Consider the following 21,245-nt stretch of genomic DNA (forward strand, 5'->3'; position numbering starts at 1 on the left):
CTAAATGCTATTGAAAGGTTTTTAGGTTTGCCTGAGGACACTTATTTGGATGAAAGGGGACCACTGCTCCAGAGAAATAGTTTGATTCATTAGAACTTAATTTTGTTTTAATATTCTCTGCATAGTTGGAATATTAACTCCATTTAATTTCAGGATAAACCTGTAGCAATGCATATGCTTGCTGCTTTCCCTATTCCCATTACTGCCTTTCAATCCCAACTGCATCCTCTGGGCGTGGTAAAGAAGTGAGCACACACCCAAAACCAGATGGAGCCCACCCAAACTCATTGCTAACACTTCACATTGACTCAAAAGGAAAAGCAAACAGCAAAAAGTTCAAATATGTGTATAATTTATGTTGAATAAGAAAGGACACTGAAATATGTTTCTTCCACAGATGCAGTTCCTAAGCACACTTTATTCTTCTAGGAAAAAAGATGAAAAAAATCGAGGCCAGATCTCATTTGTGATACTTCTTGTAGTACAGCTGGAGATGCACAAAAAGCCATGCTACCTGGGCTCTGTTACAGTGAATTGAAGTACTCTCCAGCAGAGCTGCTGTTTTCCCACACTGTGAGCTGTTGACCACATTTTCTCTACCCCCAAAAATGAGGAGCCCCCCCATTACTGACAGCTAATTAACATGCTGTCGTGGCCAAGGAGCAAATATCCATTGCACAGTGCATCTGCAAAGCGGCATCAATGTGGAAACAGAGGAGCTGGTTTTGCTTCTAGAGCCTTGGCAACCCCATACAACAGTGTCTTTTGATCCTCCTAGGCTATCGTGGTGACAGATGGAGAGAGGATTCTTGGTTTAGGAGACCTAGGAAGTTATGGCATGGGCATCCCAGTTGGAAAGCTTGCTTTGTACACAGCTTGTGGTGGAGTTGACCCAAAACAGTGCCTCCCTGTCCTGCTGGATGTTGGCACAGACAATGAGGTAAGACAATTTTTCATAAATCTGATATGGGGGAGAAAGAATCAAGATTAGCGCTTAACTGGGGCCAGTTCCTTAAATGTGGGGACAAAGCTGGAGACATCCAAAATGCGATGATGGCTAGACCAGCACTGCAGAAAAATGGGAAGCTTTAATTCTAGTTTGATGCATGAGGACCTTTTTTCCTTATGGGGAACTGAAATAAACACTAAATGGACTCATGGTCCCCTGGTGAGAAGACTCAGAGTCTCAGAGTTACCAGCTGGAGCTGAAAGCTCAGCTCCACCTTTCAGTATGGCAAGGTGAGTTGAGAGGCTTTGTACAGGAGGTCCCAGAATGATTCTTCCTCTGGTAATTGTGAGGGAACAGGCAGATATTCACGTCTGTGTAGAGATTACTATATTCCAGAAATGGAGAATCCCTGGTGAGTGGTTTGGGGATGATTAATGTCACTGTTTTGTTAGATTACACATGTTACTGCACATGATAACCAAGCAAGAGGACTCCATCTGTTTGCAGATTCTTGCCTTATGACTCTGGCTCAGAAAGGCCAAAATGAAACATTTCAGCAATGCCAGAATGGACATCTGTGAGGATGTCTTTTTAAAGTTAATATCCTATAGCAATTTGTGATGGCCTGGGCTTGTTCATTTTTGTAAAATGTACTTGTGCTTCACATGACCCCAAACCAAACACACATTTCTTGTGAGGGACATGAAAAATCTGAGGTATAAGAGCTTTGAGTTTGTGTATAAAGACGAATTAATGCTGACATTTTCAGCTGACATGCTGATGCTCACTGGACAGCTAGATTTTCTACACCTCTTTCAGTCCTGCCCCAAGCTTCTCACATTGGACCCTTGAAAAGAATGAAAGAATGCAAAATCAGTGCCCATAACTGACATTTGAGAATCTCAATTACCTCTTTGGTCTCTGGCCCCAGGATTATGTTACCCCTTTAGCATAGCGGCCTGTCATGGACTTGTGGAATACAGGGTGTGCTCATCTCAGCCTTATGGTCTTTCCTGAAAAGGGAGAACTCTGAGTTTGCACCCACTGAGGCTAAAGCAGGAATTAAGTCTCAGTCTCTCACTTACTGCAGTCTCCAGTCAATAGAACATTGTACTTGATTTTGGACCCTTCATCTCTTCCTTGTCCTCCATGCTGATCTGCAGACCACCAGTGCTTTGAGCCTCCCAGCTGGAGCTTCTCCCAGAGGGACCTGGGTAAAAGTGCCCTTCCCATGAAAAGCATCTGATGGGGCATGTCCATCTTGCTTCTGCCTCAGCTGACAGGGGGACACTAAAATCCAAAGTGGCACCAATGATTTTTAGGCCTCTGCAAGGATCAGATCGCATCAGAAGAAGGGACTTAGAGAATCAAGAGAACCAAAATAAACCTTTTTCTTCTGCCCAAGACTAGATGTAATTTATGTGTTTAGGAACCTCTCTGTGATGGCAATTTCCACATCTGGGGTTAAGATATAGAAGCCTCTGTTTCCAGCAAGATGAACAATGTATTTCCTCACCATATAAATAATTTGTTTGCTTATTTATTTAATGGCTTTCTCTTGTGCATAAACCCAGATTAACTGAACCCTAAGCACATCCTAGGAGCATCCTGCCCCACAAGTAAACTTGTTTATCAGTGCATTAATAAGATACCTCTTACAGGCATTCATCCTGTTCATGTCTGCCCATTAACATCTGGTGAGCCAAGGGTGACTCTGTTGCTAACACATGAACCTCAGGTAGAACTCAGTAAATACAGCAATTGTATTACATTTTTAGCATCAGTTGCCAACTTATCCTCCTGACAGTCTTCGTGTACACATAATACTTTGTGTACACTTTCAGCAAATCAGTCTCTTTTCAGAGCCTGGCGTCTCTCAGCTTGTCTGTGGCAGAACTCTGTGCTCTGTGAACAGGGCCCAGAGCACACAGTGCTGTAGGAGCCATCAGGAAAGTTATGCAGATGGGTCTCCTTTCTGTTTCGTGGCCCTGCAGAGCCCTAATGTATCAAACTCACAGGAAAACCTCTTTCATCTTTCCTTCTAAGGGAAAACAGCTGTGACTGTAAAAACAGATCTGATATTAGCATACCAATATTTAGTGCTATATGGCTGCAGGACAATAAGTTTGAGATGGCTACTCCTCCCCTCATGTGGATAGTTTGGTTCCTGAAATTGGAAGGGGAGTTCCTTTGCAGTGACTCTCAGAGGTGTTGGCCCACCTGCCTCCTGCCAGTGTTTGTCCTGTAATTTCCATGCTGACCCAATCCTTTTTAGATGACTTATGGATGTTGACTTAACACCTTGGAGGAATGGCCTGATTTTATGTTCCTACTGAGAACCAAAATATAAATTAATCTGTTGTATGGAAATACCTTGACTTTATACCTGCCAGATAACTGAGGTGAGTGCTAGGCAGATTCAGGGCTTGGGAACAGTCTGCCATCTGATCATTGATTGTGGTCTGTGTTGTCACGTAAAAGGCCTAAATGACACATCATTTCAAGTTACATCAGGTGGTCTTCATTGCACAAAGCACTGTTTGTGGTCAACAGCTGTCCTGCCCTCAGTGCAAAATTAAGAATTGAATGCACAGTGAACACCCCCACACAGGGTCAGTCTTATTCACTAAGAGTAGGCACTTTGGCAGAGAGCCTTTGGTAGAGATGCTCTGGGGATGCAGAGCTCCATTTCCTGTGGCAGTCAAGAGCTGTTGCATCCCTCTGACTTATTTATGCTAAAAGATAGGTCATAGCTTCCTACAGAAACACTTCCTGCTTGGGAGGAGACGTGTGAGCTGGCATAGTAAGTGAAAGTAATATGACTTCATCAGACAAAAATTTTTGGTAGACTGGGACATAAATCTCTGTCCATCCGCAGAAGAGACGATGTCAACAGAATTGCTTTGTGTCCTAGGCTCTCCTGAATGATCCACTATATATTGGACTGAAACACAAGAGGGTTCGTGGGAAGCAGTACGACGAGCTGATGGATGAGTTTATGCAGGCAGTAACCAACAAGTAAGTGGGGTTATATACATGGCTCCTCCGGGCTGCTTCCATTTAAGAACAAATGTTGCAACTCCTGAAATAAACATCAGTATAATTGATCATCCAAGCAAAGGTCATTTCAATGCAAGTCTCCTGGGTGGTCTGCAAATGATTCTTTGTGCTTGAACACTCTGTGTCAAAAATATTTGTCTTCAGAGAACTGAAATGGGACTGACTATTTATAAGCATTTCCTATCCACATAGGCCAGAGGTGTCAAATATATGTCCTGTGGGCTGGATCTGGCCTCTGTCATGTATTTATGAGCCTCATTCAGTATAGTCAGAACCTAAACTTTCGTTTGTTTACACTTTAGAAAGGAAGTTTCTAGCTCTTGCCATTGTGAAGAAAATAATCTAAATGGAAATGGCATGTTCCTTCACAAAGAGTGGAGTATGCAGACTGCCTCGCTATGGCTTTGTCAAAAATAGGAATTTTCCTGCTGGCATTTAAATCTGTGGAGTGAGAAGGCCAAGATTATAAGCACTGTCCTTTAAGTGTGGGACAGACCAGCTGCATACTTCCCTTCATATTCACTAACTGGGATAGAGGGTCTCTGATGTACCAGGAAGTTTAATATGGGAAGAGCAGAACTACCACCCTAGCCCTGTGCACCTCTCTCTGAAAAATAACAGAAAATGTATTAAAATTTCCATGACTATCCAAAGAGATTATCATAAGAAGGAATGTGAGCTCAATTGTTAAGGAGAAAAGACTCGTATTTGGAAAACTACAAGCTCCTAAGCAGTTGTTTCTTGCCTTTCCTAAAACCACAGATGATACTGATAAGGAGCAGTAGAGAGCTGCAGTGTCTGCCTGATTGCCAAGCTGCTGCCTGTCTTTTCTTCCCAGGGAAGGAGCTATGTTTGACCCTCCCTCTGTGTCTCCAGGCAGCTGTATGTGTGTGTGTTCCTGCACAAAGGGGAAGGAGTGGGTGGTACATGTGTCATCACCTCACAGTTCCCTGTCTCCCTGGAGGCAGGAGGCACCACGAGCAGTGTCTGACACAGCACCTGCCCATCCACTGAGAAGGATGGGTTTACACATGGTGTGACTGCCCTGCTGACTGTGGTGAAGGAAATAGGGACAGAAATGCAGAGGACTATCCAGTCACAGCTGAACCTCCCTTATATTTGATAAACAATCTTGACTGAAATGTCATTTGATTACATTGCAGTATTATGTTAGATGCTTTGTGCATTATCTAGTGGGAAGAAATTCTTATAGGCTAGAAAGCTGGTAAAACACAACTAGGAAATCACAAGAGACAAGTAGAAATTATTTAAGAGTCATCAGAGTTGATTTGTGGGGGTTTTGTTTATTTTCATTGTAGTCACTAATTAATCCTTCAGGAAAACCCTATCCTGCGTTTTTTCTGGCCAGAAGACCATGGGAGTATTGCAGTGTTGGTGTTGATGATAGGATGGGAACAATAGAATGAGAAAGTAGATTATGGTCTCAGCCATCATAAATTTGGCTCTGAGATTTATGCTTGTGGTGTTAAATGCAAAGCTCATTGCACCCACTAAAGACAATTTGCCTTTTCTGTGCTTGCTGTTGGAGAGGAAGGATTGGCTGTTATTTTCCTGTGTTTAGTTTACATGAGCTAATCTCCACATTGAAAGGAGAAGACCATGAAACAATGAACTCTTATCTTGGGAGGCTGTGAAGTCATGTCTAATGCTTTCATCCAAGTATTGGTAATCAAGTTCCTGGGGCCCCTGTCCCTGCTTTTCTATTTCCCTTAACCAGGATGAATTCCTTGAACACAGTAAGGCCCCTGAAAGTTCTCAGCAAAGTGGGGCTGGGAAATTCTGCTTTGCACTTCTCCATTCACATCTGTAAAGTATTTGGAGATCCTAGAGCAGAAGGAGCCATTACCCTATATTATCATCCTGACCACCAGCATACTTTAAAGCATTGTTGGGGTGTGATCCTTATGCACTCTGGACTAGTGAATAATCCTGCTATTAGCCTGGGTTTGGCAAACTCATATGAAGCAGGTTCATTTGGTCTCAAATTTCCACTGGAATGATTGGATTCAACCCAGTAGGAGCTCTTGCTTCTGTTACAAAAGGAAGCAGAAATTGTTCAGAAGGTCAAGAACATGCTGCTTTATTGTAGCCTGCTTCCACTTCTGAGGCAACCCATGAGTATGAGCTGCTGCAATGTCTTATGCAAGTCTCTAATGTCACAGGCAAATTCAGTTACTTGGGGAGGAACCTTTTGGTTTTTTGCCACAAATCCCTTGCAATTTGAGGGTTTCCTTTTCATCTTGATATTCATGCAGAAATTCTGTCTACTTCCTGAGGGTACTTTAATTTCTCATGGAAACCATTTGTCAGTCCCTCTGCAGGGGTACCTCCCAGCCTGTCAAAGCACTGCTGGCTCAAGAGACATTTGTCACTGAAGTGGAATGTGTTGGAGCCCACAAAAAAGCCAAGGGAATGAAGATTTAATCTTGTAATGGAATAATAATATCAAACAGATGTCACATTTCTGCTGCTGGAGACCCATAGAGTCAGTAGAAAGGACTCCTGGTCTCATAGTACCCACCTGGTAATGAAACAAGGCGTGTGCCAGAGGCTTCAGAATTAGCAGTTCCAATATTTTGAAATAAAGCGTGGGCACCCTGGGCAATTTTAGGAAGAAAAGCTCTTTCTGGAACAGCTGGATAAATTTTTGTGTTTTCCTGCTGCCTAAACCACCATTCATTACTCTTTCACCTAAAACATGTGAAACATGTAAAATGACTAAGCTCTTTAACAACAGCTCTAAGCTATGCCTTTTACTCCTCTTGGGAAGCAACTACATGCAAAATTTGGCCCATTGAGCCTACCTGTGTCTGAATGAAGCAGCCTGACAAATTGCTGTTTTCTCACAGTGAGCAGCAATATGCTTCACATGGGAAAATGCACTGCTTCAGTTTTCCATCTGCTCAGTTACCGTGGCAAAGGACAAGTCAGTCTTGCTCTTAACCTGGTACATTTCTTTAGGCTGAAATAAGTATTCACGTTAAGTGTCCAAGGATTATAATCAGAATAAACCCCAGAGCTTCTGGGGCTTGAATATCTGATCAAATTAACGCTTGTGTAGCTTTCATCATGCTCCAAGGGGGCAGACCTGTCCCAGAACTCCAGCCTCCATTTAGAGCTCTAGCCTCAGTCACTGGCTGGCAGATGTGGAACGTGCAGCCTGAGAGACTACGAGATGCAGTTCCCCACACCAGCAACCGTGTCAGAGAAGCCTCACTAACCTGTCATAACTTCGCTCCCCTTTTCTTTCCCATCAGTGCTCATTAACAGAGTGACCAAGGGAACAAGCTTACTGTGCCATAAGGCAAGCACAGGAGGCATCAGGAGATCAAGTGTTCAGTTTCTCAGATGGGAAAAGAAAGATACCTCTGCTGAGTTTCTTTTCCCTTTAGATGTTGCATAACTGATTTCTCTTTGCCTAATGCCTTCCCAGTACTTTTACCCACAAACACACCAAGTCAGGTCTCATGTGCTCTTCAACAATCAGAACCCACCTCTGTTTCAGCAGTTCTCCAGGGTCATGGATCACAAATTCACCAGGACTTTCCAGAAACAAAATCACCAGTACAGGTATGCCCCCATGTTATTTCTTCCCATGCTCTGGTTAACTTGGCTAATTGATCCTGAAAGATTAGACTTTATTTTCTAGGCACCAGTATCTAGGCACCGATGGGCTTCAAAAACCCTCACACATGCTAATACTCAAAGTCACTCCCTAGCACCTGTGTGTCTGTTAGGAGGCCTGCACACCATCACTAGTGCCCTGGGCATTGTGTAGACCAGACCCAGCCCTCATGGAATACAAGGTGGATATTCTCCTTGCCCATCTGCCCCAGTTACCATGGCCAGAGGGACTCTGACAGCATTCATGAGGGAGGAGTGATGGAGGTGGGAAGAGCCACCCCAGCTGTCCATTGTCCTGGTTTGATGTGAGGTAAGATCATCAGCCAGCATCTGTAATCTGCTTTAAGACGCTGGATGATATTTTAAATCAAGGAACAATATTTAGGTTTCATTAGCTTGATTTTCTGCTACTGAAGAATGACTGAGCTCCAGATATGCTGCTAGGGATCAATGTGGCTTTTATTACCCTGAGTTCAAATCCTTTGGGGTAACCCAGTTACAGATGTCACAAAGCTCTCTCCTCTGGGCTTTTGTCTGGGATTTTCCACCTACGCCAGATGAACCACAGCAGTTTCAGTAACATGCAGCTGGAGAACCTTTGTGCAGAAGGTACAGGGGAGGCTCTCTTCCTTGTTGTGTGCCAGAGGGTAGCTCAAGGCTACACCTGAGGGTCAGCTCTAATAGGGTTGCATCTCCTGCTTTTGGCCTGCTCCTGAGAAGCCTTGTAGCTCCAGCTGCAGTGCTTCCTCTTGCCAACTACAAGCAGGATGGTGTCATTTTGCATAAAAGCACTAGAATGCTCAAAGCAGCCATTAGTGCTGGTCTTAGTGCTTCAATGTCACGAGATTGGATGTGCAAAATAGTTGTTTGGAGGTTTTTCCTTAAAAAAAATATAATGAAAGTTGACTATGAGCTTTCAAGATTCTTTTTTCCCCAAGAATTTGGCAATCTATCTTAATTTCATTTTGCCCCTCATCCTGTTTCTAACAGTAGCTCATAGCAGATGCCCTGGCATATGACTAAGAACAGAAATCCTTAGCACATCCCCCAGTTTCTAAAATGTACAATTCTGGGATTTCCTGATACGTTTCTGCTTCAAGGGGTGCTTTTATTGACACAGCACTCCCTGAATCCACAGCAGGCTCTGTGCCTCAGAGCATGGTGCCTATGTTTATGTTGGCAGAAACCCAGTGAAACTCCTGCCCAATGTTAAAAGTGATCTGTAGCTAAGATGATGGTGAGGCAGGCACCAGGTCCTGTTGGGTTTGTGATGCAGCTCCCTAGCATGGGATTTCTTAACCCAGGACCCAGAGTTCCTAAGTTTGTATTGGCTCCAAGGTATCCCTGGAGCCTCCTCTCTTCCAGGCTGAACAACCCCAGCTCTCTCAGCCTGTCTTCAGTAGGAGAGATGCTCCAGCCCTTTGATCATCTTCATAGCCTCCTCTGGACCCACTCCAACAGGTCCACATTCTTCTTGTGTTGGAGTCCCCAGAGTTGGATGCTGCATCCAGGTGGGGTCTCAGAAGGGACCTAATCCCCTCCCTTGCCCTCCTGCCCACATTGCTTTGGATGCAGCCCAGGACACAATTGGCTTTCTGGGCTGGAAGCATTTTCAGTTCTCCATCCAGCAATACCCCCAGCTCCTTCTCCCCAGGGCTGCTCCCAGCTGGCCTCTGAGGAGGTGCCTGACCAAACTGTGGCCTGTAGGAATTGTATGGCAGAGTACTGCTGGTCTGATGAGAAGAGAATTGTAAGAATTTAACGATAAGATTGGCTTCAGGACACCAGAGAGACTCAGGTTCTAGCCTTGTTTTACTTGCTTGAGTGGACTTAGTTTTCCCAATCTTAAATGCTGAGCACTTGCCAAGCATGGTATTTTTCTGATGATGGGCTTCTTTACAGATAACTTAGTTTTTCTTGGAAATCAGAATTTGGTTGCTGGTGTTTCAAGCAGCAATAAGATGACAAGGGCAAGGACAATTAGTTTCTTCTCTGTCTGGTTTTATCTAAGACTATGGAAAGGAGTTGCAGCTCCTCAAAGCAGATTCCTTGCATCATGAATGGCTGAAAACAGTGCTATAAAATTTTAAATTCAGACAAGGACTGGAACTTCTTTCTTATGATTCTTTCCATAAAGGAACAGGATCTTCTTGCAAATACCTTTTTTTTTTTTTTTGCATGCATGCATGTAAGAATGTATTATATTCCCTCCTCATTATCAAAAAAAAAGCCCTTTTGATACTGGTCAGCAAAGGCACTGCACAGGTCCTCAAGCCACCCTTGAAGTTCTGACTTGGGCAGTTTTGGTCAGATGCTTCTCAAATGGTAACTGCTGCCTCATTAATTTTTCCCTCTCTGACCTCACGGCATATAATGAGTCTGAATGAACTCAAAGAGGTACATACAAAAGAGGATGAAAGAGAAAATTGCATATTGAGATTGTTTAGGCAACTGAGAAGTCTCTTGAATAATGAATCTAAAAGCAATGTAATCATTGCTTCTTTTCTGGGATTCATGGTCTTTTGTTCCACCACTTGTTCCAGCTGGTCATCCAAGGGAAATGTGTATCATTCTCTGCAGGGGATACAGACTTTGCTGAGAACATCTTTTCTCTTGGCACAGCCATGTAGATCTAGGTGGATAGTAACAGTACCAGAGCAACAATACAGCAATAAACAAAGCATGAATATGATGTTGTGTGTTTCCCAGGAAAAGGGATCACTTCTTAATACAAATTTTCAGGTGATAATTTTTATAATAGGCTTATTATATTATATGTGTTTAGCTCTTAGAGTCATCCTTCATAAGGGTGACAGTTTGTACTATTATTTTAATCAATAGTGTATTGTTTTATTGAAAGTACTGTTTGTACAAGATCTGCTAGGCAAAGGCTGGAGATTGGACTAAAATGAGTGTATGGGACCATTCTATAAAGCATTTCCCAGTGAGGCTATTTTCACAGGAAGATTTTTGCAAGATGTGAGAGCCAGAATTTGGGTCATAATTATTTGTGGCACAAAACCATTAAATAAGCAAACTAATGAGACAGCAATATAATCTTTGCCTGAAAGACTGGTGAATTTTTTTGGAAGAGCAAGAACTGGCGAAGTGTATCTTTTTGTTTCCAATTCTATAAAATGGGTAAATTAATTCCAGAGGTGGCAGAGAACAGGATCCCCCAGGTGGTGGTCTGGCAGCCAACAGGAGACATGGTGACAGTATTAAATAATGCCTCTTGCAGTGTAACCAGTTACAAGTTTCAGCATGTCTGAATTCTTTCAAAAACACCTCCGTCCAAGGATCCTTCTTGACAGCCTACAGATGTAAGAATGACTCATGAGAGGAAAGCTCCAGTTCCACAAGGAGACATAGAACTGCAGAGATCCCACAAAATGCAAACTGCAGCGTGCTCAAGAGGAATGGCAACACTTTGAGCCCAAAACCATTAAAAATACAACTTTCCCTTTTTTGAAAGGGAGATAAAGAACTGAGAAATGGGAGAAACCACACTGGACCATGACACTTGCTCAGTTTCAATGTACCTTGTCAGTCTCAAATCCTGATAGTGTACATTTAAGCTTTCCTTTTAGATAAAGGCAGTCAGATCCTGGCTGTTTAACTACTCGTGTCCTGTGCCAAGAAGATCATAGAATGCTCTGGAGAAGATGAATCATTGACAGTCAGGATGAGATTGCTGGAGAGAGCCAACCTTAGCTGGCTGTGCCTTTCCTGGACTGGAAAACATTCAGTCCTGATGTGACCTGCTGATCTGCTTCCAAATCTCCTTCAGGGCTCTCAGCTGAAAGTTAGGAGATGAGTCACATGGATCAGTGGAAGAATCCATGAGAACTGACAACAAGCCAAGCAGGCTGACCTCAAGAGTCTCTTCCTATCACAGCAGTTTTGAAGATCTCTCTGTAGGGCCAGCATCAATTCTTGCTTCAAATTAAGGAATATTTAAATGCTTGGAAGGGATCTTCTGAAATCCTTGTTCAAATACTCACTTTATGAATGCTTTTTCTATAAAAGTTATCCTGCACCTGTAGACAGAAAATATGTGAGTACTAACTGGGACTGCATTCATATCAGATGTCTCATATTAAACAGAACAGAAGGTTCAACAAAATCCTCATTAAAAATGATTCCTCCAAAGGAATTAATTAATTTTTGTTTCTTAGTGGGAAATACAGTGTTTCCAATTAAACACAATTTTGCAAAATCAGTTTTCATTTTAAAACACTATGATGGGGGGAAACTGGCCAGTATAATTCACTTCATCAAGTACTTCTGTGCTTGCTGACAGGGGACCACTTGGTTTCTGCAGACATCACCAAAGAAATTGCAAACATTGAAGGGCAGCATAGTATTGCAATGAAAGGGTGATAAGCCAGTGACCTAAGGTGCATGACATATATTTAAGATGCCCCCAACTAGATCTTCCCAACTGTGATAATTAGATAATATTAGATTACCTCTCCTAATTTAGATGTCTAAAGTTAGATATCTAAATTTAGGTTGGTCATCTTAGTCTGCTTTCTTAGACACTCTGAAGAAAGAGGCATCTCCAGAGACGTCATCTACTTCCATTTTTCACTCAGACTAGTTGAAAGAAGTTGCTACTGGATATGCCCTTTCTCTCCATGGTTTGAGAGGGCAGGCAGAATTGTCCAGCTGGGCAATACACAGCTGGCCATTACACAATCAACTTTTAGTTAGGTAAAGGTAATGAAAGAAATCCCATTCTGCACTGCATTTTATTGGCTGGATTCCAATACATGTAGCAGCTCTCAGGACACCCTTTTCCTTTGCTGTACCAAGTATTCTCCACCTTCTTACCTGAGCTGGACCTTTTCTTAGCATTGTTTGATATTAAAGGACTTCTGTGCTCCAGTCCCAAGTTGGCTACATTTTACTTTTGGGTGCAACCCAAACATTCTTTGTAGAAAGTTCTGAATTCCTTTGGGATGAAAAGAATTACACAAACATTGAGATGCTGGCTGTGGAGTAGGGACAGTAGAGCTGACTCATAATGTTGATGCTCACAAAGATCTTACTGCACGTGGCCCCAGCAGCTGGTTTGTTCAAACTCCTAAGTTCATCTTTAACCTGCTCTGGTCACCCTTGGATGGAGCACAGCACGCAGTACCAAAGTACCACTAGAAAAGGGCAGCAAGATCAACTGGTAGATTTCTAAGACAACTCAATAAGTCAGCTGCCTAGCTGGGTTGAATTTCAGTGACTTTGGGTAGCACAAGTTTTTTAAATTTCTCTCAAAACTTCAGTAAGGTGAGTAGCCCTTGAGGACTGAGATCATGATCTGAGATTCCCATCTTTAGCTGTGAATCCAAAATACTTGGTTCTGTCATTTAAGGCATCCAGTCATTGGGTCTTACCATGACGAATTTGTGGTCTTTATGAATAAAAACTTTAGTATTCACGTTATTCAAAGGCTCACATAAACTCAAAAATGGAGTTCATAATTTAAAAAGCTCAGTAGATGTATTGCAGTGAAAAAGAAACAATCTTCAAAAAAATACCTTAGTGAGAAGAGCACGCACTGCAGCACTGTCCTGACATACTGAGGGGCAGAAAGAGAAATGAAGTGTTTATGGGCTACCGCTCTTCTTTTGTGCTCTGCTTAATAAAAAGAGATCAAAGATGGAAATAGAAGTAACTTGTGCACTGTCCCATGCTGCAGACCACAAATGTGAAGTGAGGGAGGAGCTCACAGAGCTGGTCACATGTACATTAATGCTGGCTGTGATCACTGATTTTGTTAAGCAAGTCAGTAATGTTACTTCCTTGGTGATACCAATAAATAAGACTGGTGTTAGATAAATAGTTTCTATAGCAACTGAAATTGCATAAAAATTTGCTAATTATTTGCTGTGAGATATTGGCAGATGTTCTGGATGCTGTGTCACCTCCCTCTTAGCCATGTTTTCCTTACAGATCCAAATGATGAATAAGAGGAACATCCATTAGTAAGCTGACCTTCAAGCAGACCAGGTTGCTCAGAGCCCCATCTACGCTTACCCTGAATGTTACCAGGGATGGGGCATCCACCACCTCTCTGAGCAATCTGTGTCAGTCTTCAACCACCCTCACTGTAAAAAGTATTTTCCTTACATCTAGTTTAAATTTACCCTCTTTTAGTTAAACCCGTTATCCCTCATCTTGTTGCTACAGGCCCTACTAAAAACTCTATTCCCATTGTGGTCCTTTTCTAAAAGCAAACACAGAGAATGGGAAGCAAGTGTTAGTGCCAACACTTGTCCCTTTGTGAGACCAGGGGATTATCAAGTGAGAGATTCTCAGGATGGAAAAATAAAGGAGCATAATGCATGTGCTTATCCTTGTCCCCTTACTGACAGATATAATTGAAATGGAAAATAATCATAATTAAAAAATCAACGCCCTTCTACAAGAGCCTGACTGCCCACACTGTGAGTGCCATGAAAAGGCCTTTTCACAACAGAAGCCTCAGTTCTCAAAAGAAGTATGTTTTATCTGTTTCTACACTAAAGCATGGGTGTTCTACCTCAGATTTCAGTGGCAAAGGAGGAAAGTCTGAATAGAAGATAGGTAAGGTGATGCTATGTCTAACAAAGTGCAGCTATTTAGAGCCCCTTCACCTGCCTGCAGCCCAGAGGTTACTAATAGTTGCATTACTCATTCCCTGAGTTTCTCTCACTGCTCTATCACATTTATGTGTGAGAAATGAGTAATTATGGCCCTTTTAGATTTTATTTGCAAAGCTTTAATGCAGCCTAGAGTCATACAAACTGCTGAATGTGTATACATACGGACCAGTCTGAATATTACCCAATTTATAAACTGCACACTTCTCCTTGAAATTGCTGGAAATTATTGGACAATTATGGAAAGTTTGCAATTATTTCCTGGCTTTTCACTCTACAGGTCACTAGCTGTCATTGCCTGCTGGTTTCCTGCTAAACAACTCAGTGGACAAAAACATTTCCAAAGCACAGAAGTGTGGCTGTGAAATCACACCATGAACCACCCAGTCCCACTGTGAAGCACTCACTCCATGGGATCCTACAAGCAGAATTTTTTTCTCATCTCTTGGCCACTTACAGTCGAAGTGGGCCCCTGGTGGTGTCCCTTTAACTGGTGTCCCCTTTGCAGTCAGATTTGCTGTGATGCAGTGTGGCAGCTGCAGTACAAAGAGTGTCTCCTTTGCTTTGAGAAGCTCCTCTACAAAATGAACATTTCTCATACCAAAAGTCCAAAGATGCATGTACATATAGGTATATAAGTGCACATATCAAGAAGCCCCTTGAATTATGAATGCATTTTAATCCTGGTGTCCTGGTGACTCCACATTTCTCAGTGTGTGGACCTTGGGATGGGGTGTGATCCTGTTTGCTGTTACTGTGCTGCATTTCTGTCATGATAACTTTTATTTCTGCACTACAGTGTCTAGCTACATTGCCTTGGTTATAGGTGTGTATCTTGTCCTCTGTTGTATAAATATATTTATCCATTTTAAATTGCCCTTTAACTTGCAGGTATGGCATGAATTGTCTGATCCAGTTTGAAGATTTTGCCAATGCTAATGCTTTTCGTCTCCTCAATAAATACCGCAACAGATACTGTACATTCAATGATGATATTCAGGGTAAGTACTGCTAGGAAAATCAAATTTAAACTTCACCTTGTCATGAGAAGTGGTGGTTAATATCACAAGACTGTTTATTATACAGTAGTCAGATGTCTGACAAATTTTAGAGTTTATACAGAAGCATTTAAAAATATAAACAAAAGCTCAGCCATCTGAGTTGAAAAGTGAGTGTCCATTGTTTTTAGGAATTTAGCTGTTCATTGAAGAAACATTCAAGGGAGAAAATTGATCATATGCTTTATACTATGCAGGTAACTTAGAGAGTTCCATTAATTTTCTATAATTTAGCTAAAACAATGATGATGTTTTAACAGTTATGCAAGGCTTTCCATTTTCATGAGCCAGGTGGTGATTAGCTGATCCTGGCATTTTCCCTCTATTGTTATACTCTTTACTACATGCACAAAAATAAAGGTAAACCAGCTTCTTTCCTCTCTGTGGATGCTAACTCTGCAGTAATCTGAGAACAGATCTGTTCTCCCCTAGCGCGGTTAACATAACTCTTCCAGTGTCACAGAGAAGTGACAGCAGCAAAGCTGGGGTTATAGCAAACAAGTCCCCAGGCCCTGAGAGGCTCAGCAGTCAGCAGGATTGCTCAATGCCCACAGGGATGCACTCTGCATCCTGGTCTGATGCTGACTTTGCTTTAAACCTTTGGAAGGACTGTTTGCCCATTTGACAGGGAGAGGATCTTCCCAAGTGTCTACATCTAATTCTCCTCTTTTGACTCTTTTGAGTCCCTTCATCTTTTCTTTTGTCTAGTCCTGCTTGAAACATGCAGAAATTTCCAATGTTTGATTTAATTATTTGCAGTCAGTTGGGCTCATCCTCACTTGTACTTGAAAGAGACTGAAAGAAACATCAGTGTTATTTTTCACACAATCCTGGTTCTTTTGTGAGCAAACTTTCCAGTGCTGTTTCTGCATCTGCTGCTTATCTGACAATATTTGGCAATGTGTATAGCAGCTTCTCCCTATCTGACACAAGGAGTACGATCCTGGTTTGGGGAAATGTGCTTGGTGTAGTGGGATGCATGGACCTGCTCAAAGACATTTTTATGAAGAGGGTTTAGAAGCACACAAGCTAAAGGCATTTCAGGGAATGGCACATGGATACTCCTGTACAAGGAGACTCATCAGGTGTTCTTGCCACCCCCCCAAAACTTCCAGTGCAGAGAGAAGCACAGGAAAAGAAAACCCAGGAGACACATTTTTGAATTGAAGTATTGAAATGGGAGAACCAAGCACTCAGGCTTTTATGAAGATGGGCACATGAAGGCCATAATAAGAAGCCAATGTTGTACAGTTTTCTTTTGGATTAGTTGCTCTCTCTGAAAGTGGAAGGGGACTCAGCAGTCAAAAAGAGGCCAGGTGATGTGGCAAATCCCACATCACGGGCCTGGATGTAGGTTTTCTTGGCAGAACTGGAGTGAGTGGCAAAGGTTTCTTGGTGAGTTTGAAAGGTTTCTTCAATAACAGAAGAAAAAGAGAATATTAAAGCTAAACTGCATATTCTGAGTGGGAATCAGCAGACTATTTTTTATTGTTTTCTTTTGGCCATAGGTCATAGCTGAATACCTCAGACAGTTCCTGGTAACGACTGCCCCAGAGCAGCAAACCACATCCAGGAGGATGCTGTAAAACAGTATTGTCATAAAATGGACCTTATCTGATTCTCCCCAGTTAGATGCATGTCACAGTGCATAGGAGATGTCAAGGCCCCTGAAAATTCTTTGAAGTCCTGCCTTTTGAAAGAGTAGGATTTTACCTCTTTGTAGTAAAACATGGTTATATTATCAAATAAAGCATTTTGCTGGCACTGGTTTCTCAGTAGTAGATAATAAAGAAATCCTGCTGAGCTTTTGCACAAGCAATGAGTCAAAGGAAGCAAGCACCTGTTTAGGCTGTTTTATGGAGCTGTCAGAAAGAAAAGGGAAATCCAAGCTAGGGTTGTAGTCAGAAATCAGTTTTGAGGACCTTTGGAATGCTGAAGTAATGCGGATCTACTCAGTTAACTCTGTCTTGGAGTCATGTCAGAGATAAAAGAGTTGAATCAGGGATAGTAGTCTGATTTACCCACTCTTAATATATCCCTCTATATCCTCAGATGATATGAAAAAGGTAGGAAGTGGCATTTTCTCACTTACACCCTCCTGTTCTTTGGGTTTACCTTAGACTCTCTCTTTTCTAACATGATGATCTTTCATAACTCACCTACTTTAAAAAGTGTTAGACATCAATGTAAGTGTTGTTTAAATGATTAATGAGAATTATACAAAACCTTCTTAATGCAGGCCTGATTAATTTTACTCAAGCAAGACAGGAACAGACCTTCTGAAGCTTGAATTATTCCAACTTCTGAGCTGGCAATGTTTTAAGTATGTTGAATTAAAAACACATCTTAGGCACAAGCAGTGCAAGGTAGATGAGGCCTGAGCTATAATAATTAAACTCATTGACCATTGGTTAGTGGCACTCTGGATGCAGTGTGCCTACACATACACATCCAGATGAGATGAGAGGAAAAAGGCATAAATTGCTTCCCTTAAGATCCTTTAGGCATCCCTGTTGCTGCCCCAGGGCCTACACAAAATGAAAAACAGTTTAAAATATGAATACCTACATTTTTTTCTTTTTTTTTTTTTTTTGTCCTACAAATTACTGTATTTCCAAATCCATCCTAACCCCAGAGAATGCAGGTGACTCAGACCCCTTCCAGTTGGAGCCAGCCTGCTGATGCTGAGTGGCATGCCTGCCAGGTACCACCAACTGGGACAAGGTGATTGCTCATTCTGAAAGCCATCAGCCTGGGATCTAGGCAGGAGCTGGCTCACAGTGCCCGTGTGTGGGAGCTCCCATTGCGGGAGAGCTTCTCCTTCCTCTAAGGGGGTGATGACATCAGTCCTTTCCCAGCTCTGTCTGGGTTCATGCAAGGGGCAACAGCTTCAATTACAGCTCTGAGGCAGAAAATTGATTGTCACTTCTTCCTTTTTCGCAGTAAAGTACAAGGGCAGGCTCTGAAGCACATAAGATAAGAGGTACATGAGAAGGCTTTAGCTCCTGCTCTTTCTCTTCCTCCTCTAACCTTGCTCCACGTAATTGTTCACAGTGTTAAACAGAAAGTAGACAACTTAACAGTCTTACAAAGTTGTCAAGTCTGGTGAATCCTTGAATCTCTGGTTTCCTGCTTCATACAAGAAATGACATAAAGCCATTGAAGGCATTAGTTTGGAAGGTACCTCTGGACATCAGCTAGTCCTCACTCAAATAAAGGGTGATTTCAAACTTAGATCCAAGTTTTATATTATTTCAGGTTCCTCAGAGCCTTGTCCAGCCAAATACTTTGCAGTATATACAAGAATGGGTTTTCTCATCTTCCTAGTGCATTTTTTTCCTTAATATCTAATTGGAATTTTGTAACATGCAATTTGTGTTCATTGCCCCTCATCGGTTTTTTTTGTACAGCTCTGAGAAGAATCTGGCCTCTTTACAAACACTCCAACCAGTGCTTGTAAACAGAAATTAGATATCCTCTTAGTCTTCTCCAGCCCTTTCAAACCCAAGCTCCTCAGTCCTTTTTGTATACCCTTTTGTCATATTTTTGTCCCTCTGGATTTGCTCCAGTTTGTCATTGTGCTGAAAGCCCCAAATGGGACGTGCTTGTCTAGGGATGACCTCAAAAGTACTGAAATAGAAAAAATTATCACTTTTTTTGACCTACTGTTGACACAGTCCAGCAGCCTGTTGGTCTTCTCTGTCACAAGGGCTTATTGCTGGCTCATCTTCCACTTGCTGGCCACCGTGACCCCAAAATTTTCTTCTGCAAAGCTTTAGGACTTAACATTTGCCTTTGCTGACCCGCACAAGGTTTCCCTGACCCCATTTCTCCAGCCTGCTGATATCCCTGTGAGTGACTGTCATACCACCACTGTGTCAATCACTATCTCCAACTTGTAATCATCCATGAACTTTATGGACATGCACTCTGTTTTATAATCCAGATTGTTATGAGAACTTAAACAGCATTGGCCTCTCTGTACCATTGAACACAAACCTTTGAGCCTACCAGCCCAGCCACTTTTTCACCCACTTGTTCAGTCTGTACCTCTCCAGTTTGGCTACAAGGATGTTTTGGGAGATTATGTCAAAGGCCTCATGCAGATCAAGGAAAACATCCAGAGTTCTATTTCCATGATGAGAACTTCAGGCATGCAAATTTACAGTATCTCCATGGACTTCTGCCTATTTAACAGGGATTGTTCAAGAGACAAAGTCCATGAGACCTGATGAGAGGCATCTAAGGATTCATCTTAGGCATGTGGCCAACAGCATTACAAAGTCACTCTTTGAAAAGTTATGGTAATTGAGGAGATTCCTAAAAAAAGACAAATATCACACCTATCTTCAAGAAAGGCAAAAAGAAAGATCCAAGGAATTTTAGCCCAGCTAGCCTAACCACAGTGTCTGGGGATGACTAAGCAAGTCTTCTGGAAGTGCACCCAGGAACATGAAGGTAAATGAGAACAGTATGGATCTCCCAAGGCAAATCATGTGACCAACTTAGTTGCCTCTTGAGATGTTTGCTCAATACTGAACAGCAGAAGTAGTTCTGCAACTTTAGTCAGAATTCCAGAAAAAATGAAGAAATCTTTAATGTGTTATTTAATTAATTGTGTCGGATCATGTAATTCAAAAGTTTTTCACACGTACAGGCAGGGCAAAGAGAACAGTGCACAAAAGCATAAAGCCTGTTATCTAAAGTAGCCTGCAGGCAATGCTCATGGTCCCCCCTTTCACAGAACACCTCTGAGTCTTTTCCAAGTCATTACAGCAATGATTCCCCTTGGTTGTAGGATGTGTGACTGCTGATGATCCTGAAAATATCTCTTGACCCACCAACCACCTTTTCTCATTATCCTAGCAGATAACCTCTCCATAACCTTCCCAAGACACTTCAGGAAGCAGTGCCTGGCCTGAAGCAACAGTGCTCCAGATCTCAGCTGAGGCTGGGAACAGGCTGACTCCAGTGTCACAAATCTGAGCGGCTTCAAACACTTGGGCAAGCTGGAAATCAATCATGTGCAAAGGAGGCCTGTTTCACAGGCACGTTTCCATGTGCTGTGAGAAGCAGGCAAAGTGAGAGTTCTTGGCTCAGCAGTAACTAATTTCAGCAGATTAAAATGGTACAGTATCTTACTTTGTTGTTTCAGCTGGCGTGGCAAATGCATGGGTAATTATCACAGGAAGCTAAGGAGGGGGAAGCACAATAGGAAGGGAGTGCGGGACGGGACCGTGCTGTGGAACAAAGCAGGCAATGTCTTGCCAGGCAGCTCCTGAGCAGCATGCTTTCCCTGGGGATTTACCCAGCCTGGAGATAGATGTGGAGGTGTTCTCAGTCCTGCAGAGGTGCACTATTAACAGTCCCTCTGGACCTGCTGTGCTCTGCAGCAGAAGAGGCTGGAAGGGCCAGCTCCTGGGTTTGTGTTGAATTCACACACTGACTGCTTCACAAGGCAGGTCAGGACAGTGTGGACTCCGGGCTGTAAATAGGTCTCAGTTTCATGGGCTTATCTGTGCAGCACTGTAAAAATCAGGCCCTTATCTTCTGTCATATTTGGGAATTGTGGCATTCGTTTCCATTTCTTCTCCTGCTTTTCTTGTTTGCTGTTTATCTCATTCACTGGATGCCACTGCCAAGTCCTCCTCTGCAGTGAAGACAGCCCAGGTCACCTCTGTGTTAAGCTGTCTGTCATCTTTTAAGTCCAGGCTAAGGAGGCAAAAGGAACAGAAGAAAGGGCTGTGCTCTGACCTGGTTCAGCTTGTTGGTGTGCAGCAGTGCCCAGTGCTGTGATGGGGATGGGGATGGTTTCTTGCAGAGTGCAGGCAGCTGCCTGACAGCCTCTGCCCATGTGGGCACACGAGGGGGCTCAGCCTGCATGGGCACAGG

The 21,245-nt window shown here is 42.6% G+C and overlaps 1 protein-coding gene across 2 annotated transcripts in view; it reads left to right on the forward strand.

Annotated features, from left to right (window-relative positions):
- ME3 (malic enzyme 3) overlaps window positions 1-21,245 on the forward strand; it is a 117,975-nt gene that overhangs the window by 86,017 nt on the left and 10,713 nt on the right. For both annotated transcript variants that reach the window (XM_077174013.1, XM_054654637.2), the window contains exons 5-7: window positions 779-940; window positions 3,864-3,967; window positions 15,187-15,296. In XM_077174013.1, coding sequence (XP_077030128.1) covers window positions 779-940; window positions 3,864-3,967; window positions 15,187-15,296 — 376 coding nt within the window. The remainder of the gene's footprint in view (window positions 1-778; window positions 941-3,863; window positions 3,968-15,186; window positions 15,297-21,245) is intronic.

This window comes from Agelaius phoeniceus, chromosome 2 (assembly GCF_051311805.1).
Source record: "Agelaius phoeniceus isolate bAgePho1 chromosome 2, bAgePho1.hap1, whole genome shotgun sequence".
Lineage (NCBI taxonomy): Eukaryota > Metazoa > Chordata > Aves > Passeriformes > Icteridae > Agelaius > Agelaius phoeniceus.